General features: G+C 41.1%; 1 protein-coding gene across 7 annotated transcripts in view; it reads left to right on the forward strand.

Moving 5' to 3' along the window:
* LOC118724175 (amyloid beta precursor protein) overlaps positions 1 to 15,966 on the forward strand; it is a 213,970-nt gene that overhangs the window by 123,532 nt on the left and 74,472 nt on the right. For 2 of the 7 annotated variants that reach the window (XM_036447147.2, XM_036447148.2), the window contains exons 7-8: positions 5,264 to 5,431; positions 7,746 to 7,802. The exons of 2 other annotated variants lie outside the window; for them this stretch is intronic. In XM_036447147.2, the coding sequence (XP_036303040.1) occupies positions 5,264 to 5,431; positions 7,746 to 7,802 (225 nt within the window). The remainder of the gene's footprint in view (positions 1 to 5,263; positions 5,432 to 7,745; positions 7,803 to 15,966) is intronic. 3 more of the 7 variants (XM_036447149.2, XM_036447150.2, XM_036447151.2) reach the window with 2 other exon arrangements.

A 15,966-nucleotide genomic window follows, 5' to 3' on the forward strand; every position in this document is an offset into this window, starting at 1 on the left:
AGATTAAGTTTCTGATACATATATCTAGTTGACTCTTACAACTCCACCAAAGTATGTTATATCACTCACTCACTAGATATGGTGAGCTTCTTTTAATAAACTAAAACCTATGCAACTTTAACTAATCCTGTCCCTCTGGTCTTTAGAAAGTAATTGAATCTCATATATCAATTTTTGACATTTCAACTGCACAAAGAAGGTGTTATTGATCATGATGCTTCTCAAACATTAATATTTGTGCAAGTCACCCGGCACTTGCTAAACGCAGATCCTGAGCCAGTACATCTGGTGTGGGTCTTGAGTCCCAGGTGATCCTGACCCTACTGGTCCTTGGGTAGCTGTTCCAGGAGTAGTCTCTAGTAGCATTTCATGTCCCACATACTGTGCAGAGTTAGGAGGTAAGGGCAGGGAGTAAGAAACTAAAAGGGAAAACCTTATCTATGGTGTTTTTCTTAATATATTGTCAAATGTCACCAAGTATGGAAGAATCCTGATATTCCACTAAGCAATTTTGTAATAATTCAACTGTCCAGACGGAGCAAGTTAGAAAAGTCTTAGAATTTCCCTCCCTATGTAATTGTTCCTAGTTTCATTTGTGCCTCATTGCTTCTCATTGGCGTGGTACAGATGACTCCTACTATCCTGTAAAAGCTGGTATTAAAGTACTGAGGAATTTTGTGAGCCACAACCATTGGTAGCATGACATTCCAATGGAGGGAGTATTGACACCATGGACACTGGCAAACAGTATAAACAAAACAGTTTTGTTTTGTTTTGGGTTTTTTTGTTTTTTGTTTTTTTTTTTTTTTTTTTTTGAGACAACCATATCTTCCCTCAGACTCAATAAGAAAAATCCCTTTCTCCTGTCTCATTCAGAGTTTAGAGCTTCTTTTCATACTGTGTTGGGCTTCAGACTAGCCACACAGCTTAGAGAAAAACAAGTTTATTCCACAACAAAGAGAAAACAAAGGTATCGGGAAGTCATAGTGGCGCTCTATTGTCAATGCTTTCCAACACCATGGACACAAGAGTGCTGATTAATAGTCTAAACGTGTACTGTTCAAGTACCTCTCCTCAGGTGGCGTTTTATAAATAACCTTCCATCATGGAGGGACCTGCGAATCAGGTCAGGTATATTTAGAGTGATAGATGTATTGGATAGCCCGAGAGAATCAACACAATTCAGTTAAAGGCAAGTATCTTCCAGAGACTTCCGTGACAAATTAGCACCCGTCATAATGAGTCAGTGATTTCATTACTAGCACAGCTGTTCCCTTCATTTGTTTATTTATTTCAGCCCATATTTCAAGCTTACATGAGATTTGTCATGAGACTTTAGTTGGAGCCTGCTTGCCTAATTTTACATGGCTCTTTTCAGTAAAATATGATTAGCAGGTAATAAATATCTGACAACTTGTTGCCCTGATCAGAGGAATTTTCTGTTGTCTGATTTTTATGAGTACTTGCTCATATTTGAAAGCACATTAAAATTCTCTTTCCCATTAAAAGTATCTACTGTTGTGAAAAAAAATTCTAATTCTTAAAAAAATAACCAGTTTTCTAGTGGTCTGGTTTTTCAAAAATTTTTATTCATAAGAATCAAACACAATCTGTCTACTCATTCTTTAACAGAATATAAGATCGGTTCTAATATAATAACTTAGGTTCATGCAGTTTCATCCTAAAGCACTACTAGCAATAACTTAATTAGGCTAAAATCTAAAGTTAGTATAAATGGTATTGGGGTCATTTATTTTCATTTTTAATGGATTGTATGATTAGGTAGATATAAAAACACTGATTTAAAATATTAAATATAAGCATGTTTAGTATATTTCAGTTTCCCTGTCATTATTTTCATTTTATTTTATTGCTAACATTAAACAGCTACTTATTATGAGATCAAACTATATTTGTCTTCTCTCCTTTACCCTTTCTATGTTAAAATTGCAAAATGTGTAATTTTTAATTTAAGGAATGTAGATATATTTATATGAACTTTAATTGTGCATATATTCTTGCAGCATTTGGAGAAACTATGCTTCATAACTTTTTTGTATGCTTCATAATTTTTTAACAATATCAGAATATTCAATTCCTAGCTTTTTGATTAGTAAGTTGGATTATTCCAGTGGTTGCTATTTATAAATTTAAACTTCATACATTTTATGTAATACAGGCTTTTCTTTTACATACATTCTTATAGTCTGAGAATAATTAAAATTTAATTATTAAAAATGAAATAATAAAAAGCTTTCTATTTTTCTAAAATTATCCTTCAGTTAGTGCTTATTTAAAGCTAAGTATTTGCAAATCTGTTAACTTTGCTTTTGAAAATGGCAATATAATTATCATATATTTGAAAATGGGGATTTTTCTCCCTGTTCTAGCTTGACATTTTCACAGCTATCTTCATGCTGAATTTTTTAAAAAGTGTAAAATTAGCATTCTAATTTGGTTGTCCACAAAAAAATTGCTCCAATTTGAAATCCATTCAGAGTTAATATTGTGTGATTAAGCATTATATTTTGGACAGTGAATTACATAACCATTTTATATAATGTAGGGAGCTCTCACTCGGCTTCTACCTTCTGTTTGTGTAATACTGGTTTTTACCAAAGGCAGTTTAGTGTTGAAACCTGCACAGATCTCAGCAAGGACCAACCTTACAAAGATCAAAAAGGCATAGAAACATTGTCCCCAAGGTCATGAAACTATTTGAGGTCAGGAGTTCAGCCACCACAATAATGTCTCAAGAGCCAGCAAAACATTGTCCAAATGGAGGTTTTGTGACTCTTCCATTGCTTTTTTTGTTTGATGGATTCAGACTCTGGAGATTTCAGCAAGAATAGGGGACCCATTTTGTAGTTCTTCCTGTTTACTTAGTTGGCATACAAATGGATTTTGAGTTCTGGATGTTTTTTGTTAGTGATTGGGGCTCTACAAATCAGTTCTAACAAAACGTTTCATAGCCATTTAGAAAAAGACAGAAGAAAAATAAAATTAATATACTGTAAAAATGGATGTGTCATTATGTTTCATGCTTGGTATAGGAAAACAAAAGTATATTATGAAGTCGTTTGAATTTTGGACTGAGGGTTTTTGCCTCTATCAGAAGTAAGAGATTGTTACTATAGTTTATACCGGGCAATTATCTATCATAGATTACCTCCTTTGATCGTCATTCTTTCATCTCATTACTTGTACCCACCTGAAATTCTGCCACTTTTATTTAGTGCATAGGAGATATCGCAAAGGCATGCTCTCTGCCCTGCAGAGCTGTGATGCATAATGGAGCTTGTGGCAGACAGGCGTCAGAAGGCATGTGTTTGGTGCTCAGAGAGATATATAATGTGAGGATCAGCTTGCATCGTGGAGGCATGGTGACTTGTTGTCTGTGCCCCTGTGACTTCAGGTCAGGCCTTCTGTGCCTTTGTTGGGAGTGCTCGCTTGTAACTCAAGTTCCAAAGCCAACCAAGTGGAGTCTCAGAACACACCATCGCCTTGCAGTCTTGTTGGAATCAGTATTGCCTGAGGAAGAGATGAATGAGAAGTGTTCTCGCCTCTTAGAAAAAGAAACATGAGTACAAATTGGTGAGAGAGATACAGAGAAGGAGGGAAAATTCCAGGAGTGGAGACAGCTGGTGGCTGTGGTTGGCAGATACCCTACACCTGGAGCTTGGTTTTTTTTTCCGCTCTGCAGCCCAGAAGCTGCTTTGTCAGTAACTCAGAGAGGATCAGACCCCCCCAAAACTAAGTTACCCTCTATAACTCAGCATGCCAGTCCTTTAATTTGGGGAAGATAAATTGAATTGCCTAGTGGGTGGGATACCTACCTCAACAGGTTGGCAGATTTTTGTCTTACAAGAGAATTCTATGCATAAAACCAACTAAATCGTGTTGCTTGGAGATCATGGACTTTCAAAGCAACAGGACTGAATGAGACGATTTTAATCATGAGTGACATTGAACATGATGCTCCTGGAGTCTGGTGGTTCCATCTGAAAACCATCTAAAGAGAGCAGTAGTCATCTTACATAGCTGTGCATCAGACATTTCTCCTGCAGAGAGTTTGACACTCATCTTCTGGGGTTCAGTGCTGACTGCCCCTCCCAACTCTGTTGACACCATCGTGATGGCAGCAGCTTGTGGTTTTGCCATCAGCTCTTTGCCTTGGTTGGAAAGATCAATGCATGGTGTGTATGGGGAAGTAAAACAGTAGTTCTCTTTGACATCCCTGTGGATCTTGGAGTAATTGATTATGGCCAGACTTGAATACTCCTCATTTGGAAGCTCTGGGTTTTATTTGGCTTTTATCTTTTAGAAGAAGGTTGCTTTCCCATGTTCTGTGAGTATAGCTAAGAACAAGCAAGACACATGTGTGTGCTAAGGTACCTGCAGGCTGTCTGTAATCCTACCTGCAGCCTGGCGTATCCATGGGACATACATGGAAAATACATGGGAGGTGGGTTTCTTACTCTAATCAAAGCAAAATGAAATCGGGATGTTTACTATACTTTGAGTCAGTCAGGGATTAAGAAACTGATCTTTGGGAGGGTGTCAAAGCATGATGACAGGTAAGATGTGTTTGAATGTAAAACAACGCATGGTATGTGTTAACAAGTTATAGTTGCTTGATTATGTTTTATTGTTTGGAACCTTATTGTTCAAGGGGCAGGTAAATACACAAATAATCGTTTTTTTTAATTAGAGAAACGCAAATAACATTGGCAGATATCACATATACTTTCAAATGCCATCGGCCACTGGACAGCTGAAAACTGGATCACCTTCCAAAAACGTGTAATCATTCTGTGCTTCAAGTCAAGGCTGTCGTTTATTAAAAAAGTCAGATATTCGTGAGAGATTAAGGTTTTTGCATCCTCCCCAGACACAATCCTTTCACCTGCAGAGTCAGTTTAAAGTTATTCTAAAGGCAAAGTTTATTTTTCAAAGTGAAGAAAGGTTTTGATGTGCAAATAGCTTTCATATTCACCTAAAGCATCTGAAAGATTGGTTCACCTTTGGCTGGAACCCTCTGATTACCCCTGAGGGCCGCACAGTCAACCAGCTCCGGATGCACTGCTTTGTTCTCTGGGTAATCCTGCCAGGTCACCCCATTCCTCGATGGTTGGTTGTTTGGCAGACACTGCCCAGTAAGCCCAGTGCGAGGACTGACGCGTTAGGAAAGTAAACATGCGTGTGACCAGTGATCCAGTGCCTTCTCATGCTAAATGTGGTTCCCCACGTCTCCTCTGACTAGAGGTGTGCTCTGAACAAGCCGAGACGGGGCCGTGCCGAGCCATGATCTCCCGCTGGTACTTTGATGTGACCGAGGGGAAGTGCGCCCCCTTCTTTTACGGCGGCTGCGGCGGCAACCGAAACAACTTTGACACAGAGGAGTACTGCCTGGCCGTGTGTGGCAGCGTCAGTAAGTGGACCTTCCTCCAGCCTGGCCCACCTCTCGTCTCTCTCGCCACTGACTCTGCTCCCTCGTAACAGATGGGTTTTCCTGGTTCTTGGGGACGGGTCTGGTGCCACCACTAACCCCATCTCTGTCCACCTCTCCAATGGCCGGGCATCTCCTCCAGGATGTTCGACCATGAGCACACATCTCCGTCTCTCTCTCCTCTCTAACACAGCATGGCCATGGTGTGTTCTCTGACTAGCTGTGGTGCACACGTCTTGCAATCTCTAGGCTTCTCTCTAAGCCAAGCTGGGGTTGCTGTTTTGCCTTCTCAGCTCGTCTGCAAACGTATACATATGTGTTTGTCTGTGTACGTGTGTGTTTGGGTCTGTACGTGTGCAAATAAGGTTTATCACTGCAAGCCCGGCTGACGGTGCTTCGGTCGCATGGGTGAGGCCTATTTGCTGTGACTGAGTATTTTGGAGATATTTTATTACATGGGAATTCTATTGTGGTGGGGAGGGAATGGGCTGAATGGAGCACATGCCCTTCAAATGTCAGAAGGGGGCACTGTCCCTGTGGCCCCTGACTTCATGTGGGGCCACATGTGGACATTTGCAATGCTGGGTTTATATGTCTTCTCTTGGAAATCAATGACAACTCTTGACTTAAATTAGAACGTTCAAGGACATAAGGCTCAGGGAATATAATTTCTGAAGCCTTTCCTCTTGAACTTGAAGCTGTTCCTGACTGGGGGGGGGGGGGGTAAATAAATGAAGTCGAGGTGACTTCCTTGCAAGTTGAAACTTCTTCCACAGACGTAGGTCCCGGGAAGTCATACGGCGGGCATACGGACTTCTGTTCTCAACAGCCGCCCACGTTAAGTCCCCAGCTTTATTTAATTTACTTTTTGTGTGTGAGTGGGAAGTTTTAACTACTCAAGAAATAGTTATGAAACCTGATCTATTGGAGATTAAATTCAATAATTGTGACTTGTTTTGTTTGAAAGGCTCCTGCCTGTTCTCCCCTCTTTGTGAGAGTAACAGTCACTGTTTCCTGCCTGGGGATGATAGGGATTATATAACTGTTATTGGTGTGACCAGAGGCTTAAGCTAACCAAAACCAGGGCCTGCACCTTTTTGACCTTCTCTGGTGAAGCCCAGTATCCCAGTGGAATCTGATGGGAAAGTTCCCGTTGGTCTCCTGTGGAAGAGCTGTCCCAGGTGAGAACAGGTGTAGGAATTGGCAGCCCCACGGGCATCTTTCCTGGCTCGGATTGGATGGTTGAAGCTTCAAAGGCAAAAAACAAACAAACCAAAAACTCCTTTCTTCAGTTCCAGACAAAGAAGTTAATTAGGTCAGGTAACCGGGAACACGTGGGGCATTCTGTCACCTGGACCCTCTGAACAAAGGGCCCTTGTGAAAGAGATTCTGACTGGTTTTGCTGCTGAGGGAGATTTCCTGACATATTTCCAATTTTTTCCTTCTTTTTCCAAGGTGGATTATTTTTTTATTTTTTTATTTTTTTTTGGGGGGGGGGTTATATGCACATAACATATAAGAAAGAGGGTTTAAAAAATTATTAGCAGCGATGGAATTACCTCAAGAGTTAGAAACACGAATCCTGCCCCTGTCCCCCCAAAACACACACACACACACACCTATTGCAGCCCCTTCACATACCCTCTCCAGTTGATCAGTTTGGTTTGATTCAGGGAGCAGCCAGCAGGCGTTCAGATGGAGCCTCTGGAGGCACCTTGGATGGCACTGATTTTGCTAAGATTTACAGAAACTTCATGCCCCCAAGGAAGATGTAATGGATAAGCCAGGCAGTGCTCAGTTTCAGGGGAAGTGGGTTACAGAGTAATTTTTCAAGAAAGTAAATGAGAAAGGCTGAGGGTCGGTTAGAAAGGTGGGCCGATAAGTGAAGAGTGAAGCCTCAACAAATAGCCAGAGCCAAGAGCCAAGAGCTGAGAGCTGAGGGCTGCCCTGTGAATGGATTAAGCCATAGAGATGCCATGGAGAATGCGTGGAAGAGAACTGGTGAGGCTGAGTTCTCAGGAACAAGGGGAGCCAGGGACCACCTTTCAACAGGGGACTTGATGTGCTATCAGAGACATAGTACCCCAGATTCCAAGATGTTATGCGCAAATATATCTTCTGCTTATCTGCTGACTTTGGGCCAAAACTCAGGATATTGGTTGAGGTTTTTTTTTTTAATACCATGACTTTGTTTTTTATTTTTCCTTTGGTTAGTGGAATCATGCGAGTGAGTTTCAGCCATCATTCCCATGTTTCTATTTTTGTTTTTAGTTATGCTCTTTTATTTTCTCCATAGTGTCCCAAAGTTTACTCAAGACTACCCAGGAGCCTCTTCCCCAAGATGCTGTTAAACGTACGTTGTAATTCACTTGAGGGGAAGGAGGGGAGGTGCATGGCTGGTTTTAAGTCCAGTATCGTCACCTTCTTTGCATGGTTCTGTGTTTCTTGAATACCTTCCTGTCTATGAATAAGATGTCTATTTCCATTGCCTTGCTTGAAATGATGTCTGATTTTGCCAGATAACTTCAGCTATCCAGCTAAGAGCATTGACTAAGCTGCTCCTTTTTAGTGAGTGTAGTTCTGTTAAATACTGTATCTAACACACTGCTGTTGTGTTTTATTTGGCATCTCTGTTTTGTTTCTTAAAGCTCACAGGTGCCACAGTTTAACCAGTGGCTATGTTTATAAGTGACTTGTTTCCCAGGAAACAATATGCAAATGTCCATGCATTGTACTAACTACAGGTCCTAGTGTGTATTCCTCACCCTACTCTCCCTCTGGTAACCAACAGAAAAAATTTTTTTTTATTTATATTATACATTTATATTTATTGTATTATTTATATTATCCTGAAAAAAAATAGTCTCAAAATTGATTAAAACAATTATCCTTTTTAAAAAAAGAAAAAATTATAGTTGAAGAATTACATAGTTTACAAAAGATGTTAGCAGACAAGTGTTTCACTGGCCTTCTTAAGATTCACATGCATTCAAATTATGTATAACTTTGGAGAGTGTGGTTTTTACTACCCCAATAAACATATTTCCTGTTGTGAAAAAGCATTCTTTCTAAGAGCATTGCAAGTATTGGAAGTGAGTAGACATAGAAAGAGGAGGGGGAAATATAGATATCACATGTAAGGTGGATAATACATTGATCTGCCACGGCATTTTCATGGACCATTTATTCTTCGCAGGAACACTGTGGGCATTTTCTTTACTTCCTTTGTGCACATGAGGACATAAAGAGTTTAGTGACTTTTCCCCAGCCATCAAAATGGCAGGACCAGGTCAACACTTAAACGATATTATGGCTGTGCTCCATACTCCAAATGGCCATCTATTTGGTTCTGACATTGTTTTCTATATTAGAAAAACACTATTTGAGGTTTAGAAGCACATTTGAAGAATACAGTAGATAGTATAGAAAATGGATGGGAAATACTAAAAACACTTTTTTCATAAATGCCATGGATATAACATGCCTCAATAAATTAAATGTCTTTCAACCATTTTACAAAACAATTACTTTTACTTTATGTTTTATTTGATATTATTTTAGCATACAAAATAATTTTGTTATTTTCCCACTTTCATTAGGTAATGGAAATGAACATTATTACTTGATAAATGTATTTTCTTGAAGTATTTGTGTCCTCTTCCAAACAGATATTGAAACGCTTTTTTTTTTGTAATTTTCTCCATCCCAATAGTTTGGGGCCCTGACTCTTTTCCATTCTAGGAGGCTGAAGTGTGATTTTTGCTGTTATATTTTCTTAGTCTACCTACAGAGGCCATTCGGCCACAGCAAGGGGAGGGTTTTGCAGTGTTAGTATAAACAGACTGGGGAAAGCATATAATTTCTAGTTATTTATAGCCTGCACAGCTATACTGTCTTATTTATAGCAAAGCTGCACATTTGAATTGAAAAAAATCATGGTCATCTGGAGGTCAAACACATGCAGCAGACTGGAGTTGGAGACAATGAGCCAGAACTAGAAAGGTAGACAAGCCCTTTTGACTTGGCAACTTGGGCTTGCACCTGGCTCCTTCTCCAACCAAGAGCCCCGTCACCAACCTTATTGGAGGGCATCTCTTTTCACGAAGGTGGTTGGTTTTACGGGTTTCTCACACATTTTCTTCTAGTCAAATCATAAATGTGAAATGAGATAGGATAGGCTCTCCAGTTAAACCGATATAAGATTGCTATACAATATACATAGACTATCACACATCAGAGAAAATATGATAGTCTACGTTATAAATGCAATAATTTCCCTGTCAAGACTTCTTATAATTAGGTATTTCTATTTTTTAAAATATTTGTCATAGAAAACAATTTTGAACATTGCATTGTAAAGGGACACTGAGTTTGGGGCTTCATCACAAGGAAGAATCTAAATTACTGACGAAAAGGAAACAGATATGAGACGAAGAGCTTTCATTTTGCCTCTATACTGTATATGGATTTGAATCTTTTGAAAAAGCCCTTCCCCATTTGATGACTTTTGTGTCTGCCCATTTGGGGTTAGGACAGTGCATAAGTTTCACCGTCATTCTGCCCAGTGCAGTGTTTGTGAACAACAACATTACTCACATAAGTATGCATAGATTAGCTTGTCTCAAATGAGAGCATGATCTTTTTCTTGTAGTACTTTCCTGACCAGGTTGTGTCTGTAATGGCAAGCAAACTGACTCCTTAATGGCATTTCATCTCACACAGAGCATGAGGCCAACTTTTAGTCAGCTGACACTACCAGGGGGTCTGACTAATTTGAATGACCGATGACCCATGTTGCTCCTTCCCTTGCGGTGAGTTGTGATAGAAACAACACCGAAAGCAAGGTCTCAGCCTTGACCCTGTGACACTTTGGGTCAGATGATTCCATGTATTGGGTGCATGGAGGATGTTGAGCATCCTGTTATCTCTCTGCTAGATGCCAGTAGCACCGTTCTCGCTGCGATAACTAAAAATACCTCTAGACTTTGCCAAATGTGTCCGGGGGGAGGGGGTTTAAAATCACCCCCAAGTGAGACCCTCTGATGTAGACTAGTGGTGTGCCCACACCTGATTCAGAGATATGACAAGGCTGATGTAAATATGTGCGTTTTCTGTGCATTTGGCGGCACGTTGAAGTGTTAGACTGTTAGGACCCTCTGGTTCTCAACAGATGTTTATGAAATTGAAGTTGTGAGACCACTATCGTAGCTCTCAGTATTTGCAAGTTAAGGTAGGAGTTGCATGTCTTCCTCATTTCACAGTCCCTGCATGTGCTAGAGAATGACCACCTGTAGAGATGCCATATGGCCTAGTCATATGTGTGTTTATGACCATAGGGTCTCTGTACAGGTGCAGATCTGGTCTCAGGTGGGATTGGGGAAGGGGAAACAGTTGATGTCTACTCCCATCCACGTGGCCCAGATAGAATAGACTAGTCCTCTTCCAGAGAACATGTCAAATCAGGCCACACCACCATCCCAGGTTCTAAGGTTGTTGCCTCAGAAGCTCGCAACTTGCAAACTGTAGATAACTCCCTGTGTGGCCTTTGAATGGAATGGGTCACCCTAGCAGAGTTGTCATGTCATAACGCCAGGCCAGTTAGTCTTTGGCCTGACTTGAACCATTGTTCTTCACCACAACGTACTTGTTCTTCCGATTGCAGAATGGCAACTGTTAGTTTCCATTTGCCACATTCCCTAATTCTAACAGAACTGTGATATTTTTATAAAACTGCCAAGCATTATTAAAAACTATTACTAGCATTAAAAGACGTGGTGGTGCATTAAATTTTATGCCAATACAACCTCTTAGATTAATGAGTATGAGAAGCTACATCTTTGGTATCTGGAAATGATCAGGATCAAAAGAATGGCCCTTTCTTCCGAGCTATCATGTTAAGAAACTGAAAATAATTGGTTTGCTCTACAAACCAGCATTTAAAAAGAAAAATGAAAAACTCATTTACTCAGGACAGTAAAAAAAAAAAAAATGTTCATCATATATGTGCTCTATTCTTTAGCTATTTGCAATGAAGAGTAAGCAGTTTAAGAAAGGATTGGCAAATTTTTTTCTCTAAAAAGCCAGAGAGTCGATATTTTAGGCTTTTGTAGGCCATATGGTCTCTGTTACACATGCTCAACACAGTAGAGCATATGTAAAAAGCAGCCACAGACAAAGGCTAAATGAATAGATCCAGCTGTGTCCAATAAAACATTGCATAGAAAGAGACCAGCAGACCACAAACTCTGGTTTTAATATTATGATAAAGTTGCTACTTTTGAGCCCAGATGTGCTGGTGATGAGTTTGGTGTTTTTAAAGGACACTGGCAAAGTAAACCAAATACCCTGTTTTAATAACATGACAGATTCATTGGTGTCATGAGACCCAAGTAGGTGATGGAATTATATAACAACATAAAGTAAAATATACACAGGTAGGAAAAGCTTGCTGTGGAAGGCTGGAGTAAAATGAACCTGGCTTCATCCTTTAAGACCTCCACAGAGGCTAACAGTTCCGCCTGGCTTTTCCTACTGCAGTTTCTAGGAAAGTGGACAATATTGAGGATTTTGACTTTTTGAACTCATCTGTTGAGTGTTGAGCAACCGTGACGGGTCACCCCTTTATGATCTGCCATAATGACACTGGAAATTGCTTCCAACAAACGGATGAAAAAGGCAATAGCTGAGGGTTAAGGAAGTCTAGATGCCAGCTCTTACCACTAAGGCTTCATATATATATTTTAGATTCAGACTTGAGGGTTCTTTTCCATTTTGGTGCACTGTGTTAGGTAGGGTGTAGATATTAATAAAACTAACACCTGCGTTCATCCTTCCTCGCTCCTTTCACATCGTTGACAAAATTCCCACGTCAGACCGGGTCCATGAGGCATAAAAAAGAAATGCAGCTTGGCTAGAGTAGAGTAAACATGGCATAGATTACATTTTTATTATCTTGTGTCCACATGATGCATTGATGGCATGCCAGCCATGATCACACAGACTATAAAATAATGATACAAAGGCAACATCAGGGAAAGTGTCTTTGTTCTTTTTTCTTCTTTTTTTTTTTTTTTTTTTTTTTTTTTTTTTTTTTTTTGAGAGTGTCCACCATTTAAGGATCACAAACTATTTTCATGTAATAAATGCTTCCTCCAACTCAGCCTGGGAGGCAGCGATAGATATGTGAGTTCTGCGTGTGTTGGGGATTTTAGCTGTTTAGGAATTAGAGAAATGGAGCCCTTTTACAGAAAAAAGATAGTTGAGGTGGCAGTCTGCAAAGCTCTGCATACTTTCAGATTACATTTTCACCTAAAATCATTCTCTACCGGTTTACATTTCACCTCTATATAAATTACCCCCATGGCCCCCTCATATAAATCACAGCCATTTCAAGTGACAGGGTTGCTAGCTCTGTATAAAATAGCATTTTCTGTGATAAGGCAATGACTTATGTGGGTCTTAATTCACTTTCATTTTCTATTGTCAGTGCTATCGGGGTAATACATTGCCTCTCCGCCAGCAAAAGGAAACTAATCAAATTTTCCTGCTAGCGTCCGATGGTAGTGTATTGACTAGATGCCATTTATGGGCCTCTGCTTAAGAGAAACATTTGCCATGTGGCCTAGGGTGGGTGGTCTCAGTTGTTACATCTTACAGCTGGGCTTATTCCTCTTTTTGCATCCTGAGCCCATTCTGACTATGCATTTATGTGTCACCCTAGAGATTGAGGAAACACACAAATATCAGAATGATTGGGGCAACTTTTCATGATGTTGCTAGTTTTGGACTCCACATTCTTGCTGCCTTGAGTCTGAATATGAAATGAAGTACAAGGCAGTGGTTACAGAATCAGAACTAAAATGAGTACATGAGTGGTTGAGCATCGACCTATGAACCAGAAGGTCTCCGTTCAATTCCCTGTCAGGGCACATGCCAGGGTTTTGGGCTTGATCCCCCAGTAGGGGGCGTGCAGGAGGCAGCCGATTGATCATTCTCTCTCATCGTTGATGTTTCTCTTTCTTATCTTTTCCTCTCTGAAGTCAATACAAATATATTTCTAAAAAAAGAAAGATTAATTAAATAAGTATATGGTCCATGGAAACTGAAACTCGATGTGTGTGCCTGACACAGAGGCCCAGGCAACGGACCAGGAGGGTGATCCCTACTGCGTTCTGTCCACACCCATTTCCACCTTGTTTTGGAGTAACCTCCCTTATAATTAAAGTTTTCTCAGGGGAGACTCAGGAACGGAAACGTTTCCTTGGCACTTATGTCCCCAGTGAGGACAGTGTATCTTGTGACAGGAACATTGGGGACAGCGCCAGGTTTGATTAATAAACCGAAAGCAAACCTGCTCCTCCTCACCCACCCCTCTTCACCCCTCCGTAAAAAAAAAAAATAAAAAAAAAAAAATAGCTCTGCAGGTACTCAGGGGAGATTGCAGTAGGAGGTGAAAATGTTGTGCCTAGCCGAGGTGCATTGTTTGTAAAACTGAAATGAACCCTCACACCCAGGTGAAACCAATATCGCCCCTAGCATCTGGTTACCTGTGGTTTAGGTAACATGTTGTGTGGTGAAAGACGTGAATCCGATCTGTGTGTGTTGAGGGGAGGAGGGGAGGGACCTGCAATGAGACCCTCCCCACCTCACCTCCCTGCCACTTTTCCAAGCCACCCTCCTTTTTGTCCTTTACTCCTGCTGCTTGGTCCCTTAGCAGAGGGTCCTTTAAATATGTTTGTTTGGTTTTTGTTTTGTTTTTGAGAGAGAGAGAGGAAGAGAGAAGGAGGGATGGAAACATCAATGAGACATCAATCAGCTGCCTCCTGCATGCCCCCTACTCGGAATCAGGCCCACAATCAGGCGTGTGCCCTGACCAGGAATCAAACTGGGGACCTCTTGGTTCATGGGTCAAAGCTCAACCACTGAGCCACACCGACTGGGCCAGAGTGATCCTTCAAAGTACATTACATCACATTTTCCCTCCTTGAAACAACCCATGCTGGCTCTTGTCCCCCATTTCTATTCTGCCTTTCTCAATACTCGCTCTCTCTTTATCTAGCTCGTGCCATGCTGACCCTGCTGGTCCTGGGATTTTCCAGGCGCTCTCACCTCTTAGGCCCTTTGCACTAGTTTCTTCACCTGCCTGCCCTGTTCTTGCAGCAGGAAACTGGAGGATGGGGGTTGGCTTCTTTTACAAATGTCACCTTCTCCATTAGCCCAGCCTGGCCACCTCCTTTCCCTACTGTGATGGTCTCTCCCCTCCCCCACCCCTTCCTCCAGCTCTAATTTTTCTTTTTCTCCATAATGCAAATCACGTTTTAACAATGTGGGTTACTATTTTTTGAGGTGATTGTTTCTCTCACGGGGACATAATTCCACAAGGACGAGAGTCTTTATTCATTGGGCTCTCCTATCTACCAACCTCACCTAAAGTAGAACCCACAATATTACTTGGAGAAATGAAGGAATGCACAAGCGCTCTCAAGGCAGCAAAGTCAACATGCTGGCTACTGCCTCAGCTTCTCGGATAACCTCCGACCTCCCAGGGTTGCAAAAAGAAAATGGGCTGAGGCTTAGATCAAAAGCATTTCTCATTCAGAATTCCACTGGGATTTGGAAGCTGAACGACCTTGAGGTAGTATTGTGCTGGGAGCTGGAACTGGTTTTCTGTTAATGTATAGACACCCGTGCTCCAGGTGTACACCCGCCACGTTCTGCCAGGCTGCTAAGAGACTAAGAAAATGGATATGAAAGTCACCTGAAAGCTAAAATCACATGCATATGATGGTGAGAGTGCTGCCTAGGATTTGCAGCTAGAGGTCTAAACCGAGAGCTAAACATGCTTTACCCTGAGTTTCAGGTCTAGTTGTTTTTGGCAAGGTGACTCGCCCAGCAAGCTTGCTTGCAGAAGTTATGAATGAGCAGGTTTGAGCAGGGGCCGGTGGCTGAAAGATTGTCCAGATGCAGGGTCTATGGGCTCTTTCACTTGCCCCCTGTTCCATGATCCTGCTGCTGCTGAATGCTTGTTAGAGGTCATTTACCAGGAAGCATATGGAGGGGGTGAAGGGGGGTGGGCAGCTGTCATAACAAAGCATGTTTTGGGCCAATTCATGTTATTCTTTAACCAAAACCCTTTCCAGTGCCCTAAACATGTCAATAGATTAGCCCTTCGCTACTCTAAATATTAACTTCAGAGCCTTTTCATGGTTTTCCTAACCCTGAAATCAGACTTATTGATGTGTGTTTGGGGATGTGAGCGAGCACGTTAAATGATAGTATTTCCCCTCTGTGCCATATATGTAGCAGGGTGATTTTCTCTTCTCCCCCCATGTTAAGTGAGAACATGTGTATAGTGTCTGGCACAGCATCCGCTAATGAATGGGGGCTTTCTTATCTGGACAACGTGGAAGTCTGGCCCAAATCACAGCACCGAGAGAACCGCAGAGAGGTCTGAACAGTACCAACTGCTTTGTGGAAGTTTCAAAAGCAACATGAGAATAAACCCTCCTAAAGCCAGT

This window comes from Pipistrellus kuhlii, unplaced genomic scaffold, assembly GCF_014108245.1.
Source record: "Pipistrellus kuhlii isolate mPipKuh1 unplaced genomic scaffold, mPipKuh1.p scaffold_m20_p_2, whole genome shotgun sequence".
NCBI lineage: Eukaryota > Metazoa > Chordata > Mammalia > Chiroptera > Vespertilionidae > Pipistrellus > Pipistrellus kuhlii.